Source organism: Coenobita brevimanus, chromosome 14 (assembly GCF_032717465.1).
Source record: "Coenobita brevimanus isolate Jiangsu-jjx chromosome 14, ASM3271746v2, whole genome shotgun sequence".
NCBI classification, from domain to species: Eukaryota; Metazoa; Arthropoda; class Malacostraca; order Decapoda; family Coenobitidae; genus Coenobita; species Coenobita brevimanus.
The window spans coordinates 3,354,247-3,370,000 of NC_136967.1; the positions used below are offsets into that span (position 1 = coordinate 3,354,247).

A 15,754-nucleotide genomic window follows, 5' to 3' on the forward strand; every position below is an offset into this window, starting at 1 on the left:
ATGCTCTGCAATGTGGTGTTCAGGCACATCACATCTATTGCCAACCACTGTTCCATAAATTTGCAGCTCGTATGTGATTTCGTCCTCTCAGTATTAATAGCACAGCTGCCAAATCTTGCTGCCCTTTGCTTGTAGAGTGTGTTTCTCGTGGCTGCCGCTGCTGACGCCACCTCCACCAGCCAAGTCAACATCAACTTGGGTCATGGCGGCAGCATCCAGTACATCACTGCTCACCACGCCCCTGTATACCACCCTCGCCCTGCATACAAGCCTGCCTCGTCCTACCACCCTGTCCCCTCCTACAAGCACAACAGATTTGAAGTCCCCGCGTGCACCGAGCTGACCAACGCCACTTACTGCCTGGAGGATGAGGATTACCCAGGATATGATATCAAACACGCCATCCAGTACCACCTGGACAAGTTCAGTTCCCTGTATGCCGACGTGGCTGACCTGGACACGGCGACTTCAGCTGAGCAGCTTGACACTCTGGAGGAGGAGACTTACCTCTGCCCCTCCCTCACCGCCTACGTTCGCCCTCTCCGAGCACAGAACATTGAGGGCAAGTGGCGCGTCATTGTCAACAACATCGAAGTCCACTACCAAAAATTCACCCAAACTACCCGGATCGAGGAGTGCCTGACCTCCGGCGACTCCTGCCCTCTGGTGCCTGAGTGCTACGAGTCCAAGTGCCTGCAGAAGTCCATCTACCACCGCTTCCTCGTCTACGATCCTTATGATCAGTACTTTCCTTTCGCCATTGAGACTTTCAAGCTGCCGGCCAGCTGTGCCTGCCTGCTTGGCGCCTACACCATCGATGTATAAGAAACATGCCGTTCATGATACCATAAGTTGTGCTTAATCCTTTAAAAGTCAGGGCGTCATTTAAATAATTTGGTAATCCCTGGACTATTTTATTCAGCTGATGGAGTCCCCTACCTTTTAAAATGGTAACGGGTAAAGAGTATGACTCACTGTTCTCAACCTTTACGATAGCACCTGGTAGTCCTTCTGTAGTCCCTGTGTTTAATGTTGCCAGACGACGGTACGTAAAGAAAGCAGTTCTCTAGTCATCGTATGTCTTGGGGTTGCGTTTTGTACACTAATTATATCATACTAATAAATATTCAGGTTATTTGTTTTATGTTTATACCTGTTGAATGCAGTGTTTGACTTTCTTCGTGTTTTATGATGTGTGAACGACTGTGGCTCATTTCACTGGCGTGCTGGTGGTAGTTCAAACTCTTATATGTTTTTGCTATCCTTAATTCTGTTTCTGGAACATACTTCACTCCTTCTTTAGATGGGAATATGAGTCATGATGATGATGATGATGATGATGATGATGATGATAAGGAGGAGGAGGAGGAGGACTAAGAGGAGGATTTTGAAAATTTAACAGAAGCTAGAATGAATGGATGAATTATTATGGAGATGCATACATGACGATATTTGCGTGCCTTTGTTTGGCGTTTCAGTCAACAGACGTTATGAAGTACATGTTTCTGTGTGGAAGGTTTGTCTGTGGGGCGGACCAAGGAATTTCGTAGGAGTGAATGAAGAGACTGAGAGTAAATGAATGTACTGCCCAATTTACTGTCACTCTGTTGATAGTTTTATACTGTTCTGTTCCTATTCCAGTACCCTACCCATCCCATTAATTAGTTGGAAATAGAAACGAACAGGGGAGAGAGAGGGATGGAGGAAGATCTTCGCTGAGGCACAGAAACTTGCGTAACTGCTTGTACGAAGGCGTAAATCATGAGTGAGTGGCGCACGGCTCATTTCGCTGCGTACATTGATCATAGTTTCTCCTGCTTTTGTTTGTTCTTTCCCCTGTTTTAGAAACCAGCTAATTCCGTTTAGAAAAGAAACATGATAGCCCTGATCTCTCTTAACACCCGAATCCTAATTACTTTGAACCTAATATAATCCTAATTTAATTTTTCACACTCTTATGCATATCACTTAAAGTTTTACATCTTAACTCATAGTTTTAATGCATACGTATTATTTTAACTTTAAGACATATTAGTTCACTTTTAACCATATTTTTTCATCATTAACCACAATTTAACTTTAACTGCTATAATTTTATGCCATATATAAACTTATTAATTTAACTCTTGCCACTTTCCCGCCCACACGCCCGTCACTTTCTAGCCCATACGTTTATTACATTAACTGAGCAAGCGAGGGCGTGAGAGGTCCGCCCACGCCTGCCCTGAATAGTAATGGGGGGCGTGAGAGAGAGAGAGAGAGAGAGAGAGAGAGAGAGAGACGCTTAGATACTTTATTCAGGCTACCACCAGATATTTTTTTCCTTTTTAACAGATAAAAATACTGACACTCAAAGCATTACTCCTTCCCCATGACTCCTCCCTCTGCCCCACATCCCAAGCCCCTCGTCCTTGGCCACACCGTCTGTCTGTTTGAGTCTGTGTGTGTGTGTGTGTGTGTGTGTGTGTGTGTGTGTGTGTGTGTGTGTGTGTGTGTGTGTGTGTGCGCGCGGCAGGAATTAAGGGGCGTGTCACCTGACCTACAATACCATCTTTGCCACGAAATAACAGGCTTGGTAATTCAGTGGGAGGCTTCTGTGGAATATCTCACGGAAAAGCTGGTGATTCGATATAGCTTAAAGTTTTTCCCAAGTTCTGTCATTTATTTTATTACTACTGCAAAACTTTTCATACGCTCCTAACACAAATTTCATTATTATTCAAAAATTTCCACTAAACCTTTGCCTATATTTCAAATCTAATATATTTTTTTATTCATCTCTTTCCAAATTTCATGTTTTGTTCTTGTCATTTTCGAAAGTCTGCGTATTCATGTGTTTGTATTCTTATAACCACTTGTCTTTTGCATTCATTTCTGAGTCCCATTCATCATTTCGTTCTTCATAGTAGTGTATTGAATGTTAGATAAAGAATGGATATAAAGGACGATATTAAACTGAAGGGGGTTAAAAACAAGGGCAATGAGGAGATATATGAAGAGAAGAAAAAGAATCCAACAGTCTACCCATTCACTGACTTCATTGCTGTGTTGCTGGATCCGTTGCAGTGCACTATCAGGATGGCTGGCAGACAACACACAAATCCTACAAATGGCGCAACACAATGGGGACACCTCTTGCATCTTGATCAGCGATTGCAAACCTCACTCACGAAGCCTGTGATTGGGACTCGTTTCTTCCTCAGAGTAGAAGACTTGTATCTCCTCTACATTTTTTATTTTTTTTACGTTATGCATCTTGATACCGTTTTTTTGTATTGTATCGCTTTAATACTGAATAATAATTTGACGTCTTACGATTTTGCTTTAGAGGATTCAAATTGGGATGAAACCTATGGCGTATGTGCACTAATTAGAATCCTCCAGAGATCTTATCTTTTAAAATCATGCTTATAACATATCTCTCTCTTACACGATCGTTTCACTCTCCGTTAATTTTTTCTTCCACATCTGTCTCTCAGTCCCTCCACTCACCCCGCTCCCCCACAAAGTCTGGTTCTCCCCTCTCCCCCTCCAACTACCGCACCCCACCTGACCACCCCTGGGCCAAGAAGACCCCCACAGTGACCTCACCTCGCCTCTCACCTGCCCGCCTGCCCCTCCCCCTCCCCCTCCGCCTCTATATATACCTCCGTGCCCGGCCTCATCCTCCAGTTCACATCTCTCTCTGCTCAGGGAAGGTTGCTTGTCATGGCTCCTCACCTATTGGTAAGACAGGCGGACTAGAGTGGTCGTCATCATTATCATCATCATTATCATCATCAACATCATCATTACCGTCATCATCATCATCTCATCCCTTTTACCACTGTTATATATGGGGTGGGAAGGATTCAGTACAGGAAAAATGGAAAACACAAATTAGAACTGTAATCATATTCATCCTTATCATAATACTATTGTCAGGAACATGTCTAGAATGGGTAGGATCCAAAGCAAGAAAATACACACACACACACACACACACACACACACACACACACACACACACGTTAGAACTACACACACAAATTACAACTTTCATCATCCTCTTGACCCAGTGCCTCCCACTGCACGTAGTATGGATAGGATCCACGAACAGAAAAAGGACAAGACAAAAAAGTAGGACAACTTCTATAGATGTTAATCGTCATCATCGTACACCTATTTCCGTTAATAGCCCTCTCATCTGGTCAAGCTTTCCCTTGTATTAGTTAAAACCCAGTCCATATTATTCGGCTAAGAGCGAGTCGTATTGAAGCATGAAGCTTAGTTTTGTATTCAACCTCAAGCCAGGCGATATTATTTCTCTGAGTCATAGGAGCGTGAGAGAGTTAAGATGGAATGCTGACACTTTTCCAGACCCTCCTGGCGGTGGCTGCTGCCGTGGCCGCCGACTCAGTAAGCCACGTGTCCTTCAGCTTCGGGGACCAGGCACCCGTCACTTACGAGGTCCGCCCAGATGCCCACTACCCACATCAGCCGCCCACCAGAAAATACACCCACGCCCCTCCAAGCTACACCACCCCACACCCTGAGCCATCTTTCCGTGAGGCCTACGACTCTTCAGAAACAACCACGACCCCAGCCCCAGTCTTCTACACTCCCCGCTACGACCCTCCTACTACCCCAAAGCCCAAAGCCCACAGTTACCCACCACGACACTCCCACAAGCCCAGACCATCGTATTACAAGCCCGCCCCATCTTATTATCCCAGGCCATCCTATCACCCCACACCGTCCTACCATCCAGCCCCCTCCTACAAGCACCATGTACCCGAAGTGCCCGCGTGCTCTGAGCTGACCAACGCCACGTACTGCCTAGAGGACGAGGAATACCCGGCCTATGAGATCAAGGCCGCCATCCAGTACCACCTGGATAAGTTCAATTCCCTGTACGCTGACGTGGCCGACCTGGACACTGCAGCATCTGTGGAGCGGCCCGACACCCTGGAGGAGGAGACTTACCTCTGCCCCTCCGAGACCGCCTACATCCGTCCTCTCCGAGCACAGAACACCGACGGCAAGTGGCGCGTCATCGTCAACGAAGTCCATCTTCACTACAAGACCTTCACACAGACGGCCCGTGTGGAGGACTGCCTGACCGCTGGTGAGGAGTGCCCCAAGGTGCCCATCTGCTACGAGTCCAAGTGCCTGCAGAAGTCCATCTACCACCGCTTCCTCGTCTACGATCCCTACGATCAGTACTTCCCCTTCGCCATCGAGACCTTCAAACTGCCGGCCAGCTGTGCCTGTCTGCTCGGCGCCTACACCATCGACCACTAATCTAAGGAACCTCCACGTATACTAACGCTTACTCCAGCATCATGGCCTGTATTGTCGTGGGCTTTAGGAGAATTTGTAATAGCTCTTCCTTACCGATTTTTACTTTCTATCTTACTCTTTTTTTCTTCTTATTTATGTATATATTTTCATAATCGACATAGTTTTCATAAATAACAGATGACGAAGTCTTTTTAAAATTCTTGAAATCTCCGGCCGATTAAATTCTACTTAGGCAAGCATTTTCTAAGTGGATGGGTTATACATAGACCTCATTAACCCTTTCGCTCCAGGAGACTTCCCTTATATTTAGTATAGTTTTCTGGAGGTAACGAATAAACTAGGAAAAAGACGTCATCGAGAAAGGTAGGTTAACTTTCTACATGCATAGATAAAGAAGTAGAGGTGCATGGGAGCCTCCTAAGCCAACTGGTATACGTTTCCATCTCACTGATACTGTTGTGATAATCTGTTCCTTGGTACGTAAAGAAAGCAGTTCTCTAGTCATCCGCCTGTGATACTTGGGGTGTTTTGTTGACTAACTGAAGTTCCTCTAATCATGCAATAAAGAATAACTGTTGATTTTTTGTTTTCTACTGAGCAGTCCTAGTTCCCATCATCATCATCATCATCATCACCATCATCATCATCATCATCATCATCATCATCATCATCATCCTGCTGTACTTTCCACTAGGGAATTATTGTTGTTTAAGAAATATAATTAGTTGATGATAATTTTTTTTAGCCATTTCTAATTTCCATCATTGTCATCATCATCATCATTTCTAATTTACCTCATCATCATCATCATCATCATCATCATTTTAAAGAATTTTTGATAAACTTAATAACACATTTTTAAAAAGAACGATCATTATATGTTCATTCGCTGAAAGTTCTCCTTAAAACTTTAGTTTTGACCAGCATCCTGTGAGGGGCGGCCTTGAATAAATGTTCAGGTACTTCTGTCCCTACCCAATGGCGACCCCTCCCATGATACATCGTCCTCCTTCATATACCCTACATTGCTCTAGTTCATCTCTCCCTCCAGTCAACCCAAGCTAAGGACAGGCGTCGAATTGAAATAGTCAGATATAAGTCTTTGAAAACCTCATCAGTGCGAAAGGTCTCTCCTAGGGTGAATAAAATCGTCTGAAGGTAGCAAGATTAAGCCTGGCCTTTGGTTCCTTCTTCCTTGCATAAAAAATCATCGTACTGAGAGGACCAAGCATTCCCTAACACAGCCTTCGTGGCAGATGTTCAGAAAAATAATTGTGGCTAAGGATTGGTGCTGCAAAAAGTTTGTGTGTGTGTGTGTGTGTGTGTGTGTGTGTGTGTGTGTGTGTGTGTGTGTGTGTGCGTGTGCTCTGCTTGGTGCTGTGGTATAAAGTAATAAAGGTGTGGTCCAGTTAGCTCAAATCCGTTCTCTTTCACACACATACACACACACACACACACACACACACACACACACACACACACACACACACACACACACACACACACACACACACACACACACACACACACACACACGTCGCTGACATTAGACAGTACATTCCTTCAGTCACATTGTTTTATATCTTGTCACATACACAACACACAAACATACAAACAACTGTGTCTCCTTAGATTTCTTAAGTTGCTCTCTCTCTCTCTCTCTCTCTCTCTCTCTCTCTCTCTCTCTCTCTCTCTCTCTCTCTCTCTCAGCTCGGATTTCTTTCTCACGACTCTTCCTTCCTCTTTTTTTTTTTTTTATACTTCTTTATAGTTTGGCTTATTATTATTTCTGATTTTCTTTTCGTTTTTGTCTGTCTTTCGTTCACCTTTTTACTAATTTGTTTTTTTTTTATTATTAGCGTCGTATTAACTTTTTCGTTCCTAATTTTCTTTGTTCGTGGTGTTGGTATATATTGTTTCTTTATTTTTTTCTTCGTGTCTTTGTTATACTCTCTCTCTCTCTCTCTCTCTCTCTCAACCCGACCCGACTAAAACCCTTCTCTTTTACACTGCCAGCGTCATGAATAAATTTGTAGAGTGGGAGAAAGGTGGAGATTTTGAAGGCATGGTTGAGTGAGTGAGAGAGAGAGAGAGAGAGAGAGAGAGAGAGAGAGAGAGAAGATTGTTGAAGTTCCATAAGTTTGTCCATCATACTTTGACGATGATGATGATGATGATGATGATGATGATGATGACAATATTTATTCCCCTTTGAATGACAAATAAAACTATGAAAAAGGAAGAAGAGCAAGAACGACGCTCTCACTTACCTCGCCCAAATCACACTAAGACAAGAGCTAAGAATTGGACGATCTCGCTGTAAACAAAGAAACTAGACTTATTACGAGATGGATCGAGAAATTTTGTTGTGGTTGGCCATTTAAGCTACTCGGGGGCGGGGGAGGAGGGTGTGGTGCATTCTTGTGGTGTAAGGAGGCTCCCTAATCGCGCTATTTATGTCAGTGTGTGTCGGTGAGCTGTCCTTAGGTCCTGTGGTTAAGGAAAGTATGTTTACGTGTAGAATTCGTGTGCTTTATTTCCTGAGTGAATAATAATAATAATAATAATAATAATAATAATAAAACGTATGATGAAGTTACCCCTTACTAAAGAAATTATCCCTTCTACTGTATGTAATGTCACTTCTATCTAGCGAAAAACTGTGATCTAAGTTTCTGAGAGAGAGAGAGAGAGAGAGAGAGAGAGAGAGAGAGAGAGAGAGAGAACTGAGTACATCCCTATAAAGAACCATCACATGAGCCCTCCTTCTGGGTTATTTTTTTTTACAAGGACGGGATCAGCAGCACTTACGGGAGAGAGGCGTCAAATTTATGTGATCTGAGAATTCTTGAGACTGTAATGGATTTGTACTCTCCTGTTGGCTTTACCTGATTCCATCCATCCATCCATCCGTCCATCCATCCACCTATCCATCCACCCTTTCAACCGTCCGTCCATTTACTCATTCGTTTATTCTTCCTTCTATTCATCCATCCCTCTACTCATTCATCCTTCCAAACATCCAACCTTTCCTCCATCCATTCATTCATCCATTTAGCTGTTCTTCCATCTACCTCTCCATCCCTTCTATCTTTCCTCCATTCTTCCTTCTAGCACTATTTTTTTTTTTTCATTTTTTTCCCTCAGTTATCTTCATCCTATATTTCCTCCCTTCCTCCTTTTCTTTTGGTCCCTTCTTTCTCTCCTCCCTCGTCTCATCCACCCATCCATCCTTCCTTCCCTTCTTCCTTTCTTCCTTCCGTCCATCCTTCTTTATCTCCTTCTTCCCTCCTCTCTTCTTTCCTTCTTTCCCTCCTTCCTTTCCTCCCTTCTTCCATCCATCTATCCATCCATCCACCCATCTATATATCTATCCATCCTCCTAACTCCTTCCATCTTTCCTGTCCCTCCTCTATTCTCCTTCATTCTTTTTCCTCCTCATATCCTCCTTCCTTCTCTTCCTCTCTCCATCCCTCCCTCTCTTCCCTCAGCTGTTCATCCTCCCTTCCTCAATTTTATTTTCACTTCCCTCCATCTCCCCCTCTTTCTTCCTCTTCCTCCACTTCCTTCCTTCCCTCCATCCCTCTCTCCAACCATCCTTCCATCTTTCCTTGCCAATAATATTCTGTTTATTCACTTCAATTTCATTTCGGAATTTTAGGCATACAGGAGCCCGTAATCTGGTATGGTTTGTATGTGTTCTGTTGTTATTTCAGTATAGAGTCAGTCACCATTGTTCATTTGTCAACAGAAGCATATCTCTCTCTCTCTCTCTCTCTCTCTCTCTCAACCCACAAACGTCAGCAACATACCTATTTCCCGTAATCGCAGGTAAAATGATTGACAGGCCTTGTTGTCGGGACTGTGCAATTTTTTTCCCCATTTTCGGTTTTCCTTATACCTATTATATATTTTTTTCCTTTTCAAATACTCAAGGAAGAATTCTACCGCAAGCTGAGTAAAGTATAGTTTGGGCTATGGCGGGAATGTGATGGGAAAAAATGCTCTAACTTTGCTAATATCCTTGCTGTCAGAGGTATGTCATTTACTTTCATTCAATGCCTTCCTTATTTTTCTCGTATTTTTCTCTTCTGGTACTAAAGTGGGTGTAATGATGTGGTTATGTTATCGTGGTTGTTTTGATGTAGCAATTTATTCAGGAGGTTTGTGGTGCTTTGTCCCGGCACCGTCTGTGGTGAGTGCTGAGTGTGCTAATTATAATTCTTTTACGCTAACTTGGCACAGGTTTGCGTCCTTTAGTTGCTTTTTTCACGAAGCTCACTGTTAGAATAGAGCAGTGGTATGGCTCTACATCTTTTCAATAGCACCTCTTCTTGACTAGTGCCATGTGCGAGTGTTAATCTACTGCTACAACTATTTCCTTTCCCCCAGATGGCAACCTTGGGCCTCCTGTACACTCCTTAATGCAGTATGAACGACACAGATACCCGATTTACCGTGAGCATTAGCAGCTTTCGCCCCAGACGCCTAAATTCATGTTTACTGCGTTTCTTGGTCCGCTGCTCCAGAGACGACTCGCAATTCTTTCGTCTTAACTCCTTCAGTACTAGCGTGTATTCTTCCGCGTTCACCCCTTCAGTACGAGCTTGTATTCTTTCGTATTCTTTCGTCTTCACCCCTTCATTACGAGCAACATCGAATCGTCACTACTGTCCTCCAGCACCACGCCTTCGCACTCTCTCTAGTCATCCTTTTCGTCTCTCCTTCACATGATCCTCGCCACACATTCCTTTCCCATCATTCACCCATCTACCTCTCTCCTTCCCACTTTTTAGGCCATTAAATGCAGGGTCATCTCTATCATCATCCCCCACCATCACCACCACAACAACGACCACACCCACCACCACCACCACGACCACGGCCTTGGTCACAATCTACACATCAGCACGACTAACCCCCTACACACACACACACACACACACACACACACACACACACACACACACTGCCACATTACCTCCCCAAACCAACTGTCTTCAGGAGTGACTCAAGGCGTTGGTTTGTAAGAATAACCTTGACTGTGGCTGACTGATTCCTCGTAACTTGAATTTGAATATTTCTCTTATTCAGTATCGTCATTCACCTTCATTTTCGTTACTTTGAAGGTGAAATATTTTACTGGTTCACTATCACCATGCACCATCATCTCCGTAATTTGGGCATCATTCATACTCCGTCATTATTCACCACCATCATCAATATCCTGGCCCTTAATCCATCCTAAAGGTGATGTAGGTGTCCAGGAATAAGGAAGGAGAAAGTACCTAAGTGGAAGAACTGTCAATAACTGTACAACATAAGCAGAAAAGTGGGGCATAAAGCCGTTCACACATTATTCAAGCCCCATAACCTTGGCGAAATTAGGTTAACTGCAGATTTAGATACCCCATGATAATTCTACAGGAAAAGTTTTTAATGTGTCCGACTCTGGGCATAGGCGCTAAAAATGCTCCGTCACCATGTTAAATAATGTAGTGATTTTACTCGTACATGATCTTATGTATTTCATTCTTACTTTCTCAACAAGATTTCCTTATTGTAGCTACTACGCAAATTTCTACTGCCTTCTTTACCTGCATCCTATTTACTCATACTCTATTTTATAATATGTGTTTTCTCCTCATCATCATCATTATCATCCAGACATTGTTTCTCACCTAAATACTGGGTGATGTGGAATTCAGAAACAAGAAAGGAAAAAGGACGAAATAATGAGAACTATCAACAGCATGCACAGTGAAACAAACAACTCATTCATTCACGTATTATTCAACCTCCCTAAATTCTAGCTGCCACCCATTTTTCTTCTTCAGATATTTCAGAACATCCACACGTCACAATACGGAAACACACTTACGTTCTAGGAGCAACTCGAGCCTCATCCTAGCATTCTGCCATTACTCTCACCTGTGATGTCTTTACCAGCGCCTCTTATATGTGGTGGTGGTGGTGGTGATGTTGATGGTAGTGGTGCTGTAGTGGCAATGACGATAGTGCCGTTGATGGTAGTAGTGGTGTTGATGTTGTGTTGGTGGTGGTAGTGGTGTTGATATTGAGTTTTGGTGGTGGTGGTGCTGGTTGTGGTGGTGGTAGTGGTGTTTATGATCGTATTAGTGCTAATGATAGTATTGGTGTTGATGATGCTGGTGGTGATGGTAGTGGTGGTAAGGATGGTGGTGGTGTTGAATGTTGTTGTTGTTGTTGTTGGTGGTGGTGGTGGTGTACTGTCACGGTGCCTCACATCAGGGTCAGGGGTGTGGGGTGGAGGGGGGTCAGAGGGGTGTGGGGGGAAAAGGGGTGATTAATGCTGCTTCAGTGCTGAGAATTGGAATAATGAATTCTACTAATTAACGTTTTCTGGGGAGGGGGAAGTGACCAGGTGGGAAGGACTGAGGGGTGGTCAGAGTGGAGTGGGAGGAGGAGGAAGGAATGGGGGGTGGCCTGGGTGGAGTGGAGGGAGGGGGGGGATTGATTAGGGCAACATAAGTGGTGAGAGTAGGACAAATGAACTTACTACTTAAATCCTTCAGTTCAGTGTCTGCTTACTTGCGTCGTAGGGAGAAAGGTATATGGGAGCAATGTAGACATGAGAAACTTTAATTTTTTTTTTTTTTTCAAACCTTCACCACCCACATATTGTTTTCAAACCTTACAGAACGGGAAGCCATTTAGATGATGAATAAAGCCGTCAAGAGCAACCCATAATAAAGTAGCTGAGACTTCACAAATCTTGGAAGGTTCAGTTCTGCAAAAAGTTCTAGAGCTGATTCTTTTACTTAGTTTTTATCTTTTTTTCTGATTTCATTAGAAGAAATAACTTTTGCACATTTTCAACGATCCCTTTTTCTTTCTGCATAAAGATGGTTGCAAACACACACAGCGAGAAGTCAAACACACACACACACACACACACACACACACACACACACACACACACACACACACACACACACACACACACACACACACACACACACACACACACACACACACATCATATACAACAGAAACCAAACACACAGAACCCTACATCAGCAGAGGGTGGGCGATCAAGTATAGAGCATGAAGAGAGAGAGAGAGAGAGAGAAGGGGGGGGGGGATCAGATGGGTGTGTTTATTTGGGTGTGAGAGTGAAAGTGATGACATTGAACGTGGCTCCTCTCTTTGTTTCTCAGCATCACTATTATCACCTTCATCATCATCACCTTAGGCCTTATTGATGATGCGGCGCCCATAATGGAGTGTGTGTGTGTGTGTGTGTGTGTGTGTGTGTGTGTGTGTGTGTGTGTGTGTGTTTAGAATTTAATGTTGATAATACAGTGGTGCGATGATGATAATGATGATGATGATGATAGACTGCAGATAGGGACGTGTAGCCTATATGTGATGACGTGTTGAGAATTTAGTGTTGGCAATATAGCGTTGAGATGATGATGATGATGATGATGATGATGATGATGATGATGACGAAAATTCAGCATTGATGATGAAGTGTAAATAAGGAGGTGATGATAGAGTACAGTGAGGTAGAGTCTGTGTGATGGAGTGTTATTCATTTTATACTGATAACTTCTTGATGATAGGCTGATAACAGTGATGCATAGGTGGGAAGGTGTTAATGATGGAGGATGGATGATAGAATGATACTGATACGAGTATGATGGAAAGTTTATTGTGAGATTAACCTGGGGGGGGTGTTGATGATAGGGTATAGTATTGATGAAATGATGACTTTGATGATGATGATGATGATGATGATGGTGGTTGTGAGGAAGGGGTCTTGAAAATGACGATGTTGTTGTTGTTGTTGTTGATGATGATGATGATGATGATGATGATGATGATGATGATGTTATTGATGATTACGAAGGATAGGCCACACCTACGTTAATTCATTTAAGCCTTCGACTTTACATTCTAAATATTTATAGAACCCAAGAGAGAGAGAGAGAGAGAGTGGGTGGGGGAAACAGATCATAGTGTAATAAAAAGGAAAATTATTGGAAAATAAAAGAACAGCCGAATGGAAAAAAATAGCAACGAATTATCAACAGAAATTAAATGGATAAAATGAACGTTAATGGACAGTAAATGAGTCTAATAAAAGTTTGATGCATAGAATTAATATTCATGATAAAAAGTGTCTCATCTAAGAAAATAAAAACGGAAAGAAATCAGTTTCATAATTTCCGTAACAAGAACAGTTGAAATTTATGGGTTCTCTCGACTTTAATAATAATAATAATAATAATAATAATAATAATAATAAATATGTAATCAGCAAGCTCTTTAATAACTAAAAGTGAAGTTTGTGGTGTGAAAGTGTAAGAGGTTGATCAGGATGTCTGTCAGGGTGGAGAAGAAGGAGAGGAAGGAGCATATGGTGGACGTGTTAGGAAAGTTGTGGCGGTTGGTGAGGTAGAGCAACATTAATGATAACTGATGGTGTTGCTAGACCCTTAAACACACACACACACACACACACACACACACACACACACACACACACACACACACACACACACACACACACACACACACACACACACACACACACACACACACTACCTCATCTACTACAACACCCTTTATCCACATTCGTCCATTCAATACACACGGACTCCATTACATCTCTGTCTGTTTCATCCTAACATACACCATTCATTATCCACATTCCATAATCACCCTCCACACTCCATCATCCACATTCCATACATGCATTATACATTTTTAACTTTCCTACATTCCCTCAGTTACATTCATACATTCTTTTATTCCTACATTCCTTCATTCTCTTTCCCTACATACATCCCTCATTACGTCATCTGTTACGTCATCGATTACGTCATCCATTACCTCATCAATTATCCGTGACCCATTGTCGTTCTGTCGGTATTACATTCATCAGTGCTTGACAGTGAATGGATCCGGTGATTATGACTGATTGGAGAGAGAGAGAGAGAGAGAGAGAGAGAGAGAGAGAGAGAGAGAGACTAGGTACGAGATGATGATGATGATGGTGATAACAGGATTCCTCGCCTAAACAAAATCATCTGATATAAGAGTAAATTCCTCATCTCGAAATAACTTTTAATCGAGTTTTTATACCCCTGGCTGCTTGAAATTCTCTCATATGGAAAAAAAAATATATCTTGGTGTTAGCAAAAATAACTAGCTAGAGTGATGGCTTCAGGGAAAGGATTAGAAATGTGTGGCTAGAGGGTAACAAGAATGATGATGTAAGCGGTGATGGAGCGTAATGAGAGAATGTCGATGTGGTTAGTGCAACGAGGAAGAGACGTAGGGGGTGTATGATAGGGAGATTAAGCCTGGGAATCACAGTAGAGAATTATATATACCTATTATCAGTCCTCTAGTTGTGGTTAATTTTATGATATGCGCGATGAAGGGTTTTGAAACGGTGAACTGTGTAATATTTTCCTTATTAACAGTACATACTTATCTCTAAGGTAATGAATCTGTAGTTTAGGAAGAATATACTGTATGTCCATTATCGTTATTTATATTAATGACCAACTTTACGAAAAACATACACACATTTATGAAGGAGGAGGAAATCTGGTGATACTAATGGGTTTGCAAGGCCGGGGAATGTGATGACAGTGCAGGTAAAAGATATATATAGGAAGTACATTTGCTCTTGCTGTACCAATAATGCATTTTTAAACACAAGAAGCAGGGTTTTAGGATAATGACAGTGTAGTTAAGAGATATATAGAAAGTGCAGTTGCTCTTGCGGCACCGTACTTATAACACATTTATAAACACATGAAGAAGGTTTTTAAGATACGAAAGCTTGTTATTCAGAAACTTCTTTACCCGACCATGATGGATAGACGAGACTTGAGTTAATGGCTACCGTAGAGTAATATGATGGTTTGGAAAGTATCAGGAACAAAATTATAGAGTTCTGTCGCCAGAGGATTAACATATGCTGGCTATGAGTTGATTCTTGAGTAATTCCTCTATGTACTTGAGGTTTAAATGACCCTTGGAGGAGCACTTGTGTGTCAAATAGATACTCATAGATAGATAGATAGATAGATAGATAGATAGATAGATAGATAGAGAGAGAGAGAGAGAGAGAGAGAGAGAGAGAGAGAGAGAGAAGAGACATCCACATACACACAATTACAGAGAACGACAGGTACTCAAAACCATAATATTAAAAAAGAAAAGAGTGTATCAAGCTTGACTGATGGTTGATGCTACGTTGCGGCGATGTGAAGGGGACTACTGGATGTGCTAATTATCCCTCTGCTTGCTTGCTTACCACAGCCCTGTGTCTTGAATGAATTATAGGGTGGAGTGGGTTTGGTGTGGGATGCGTAGTGTGGGGTGAGGGGTGTATTTCGGAGAGAGAGAGAGAGAGAGAGAGAGAGAGAGAGTTATTATAGTATCTCATCTATAAAAACAGCAAAACATT

The 15,754-nt window shown here is 42.5% G+C and overlaps 1 protein-coding gene and 1 pseudogene across 1 annotated transcript; both read left to right on the plus strand.

The window, feature by feature from the left end:
* Positions 1-825, plus strand: LOC145417896 (neurotrophin 1-like; annotated as a pseudogene).
* Positions 826-4,341: 3,516 nt separating this feature from the next.
* Positions 4,342-5,283, plus strand: LOC145417909 (uncharacterized). The gene has a single exon (XM_080286518.1). It carries the CDS (start codon positions 4,342-4,344, stop codon positions 5,281-5,283), a length of 942 nt encoding a protein of 313 aa, XP_080142644.1.
* Positions 5,284-15,754: the final 10,471 nt, after the last annotated feature.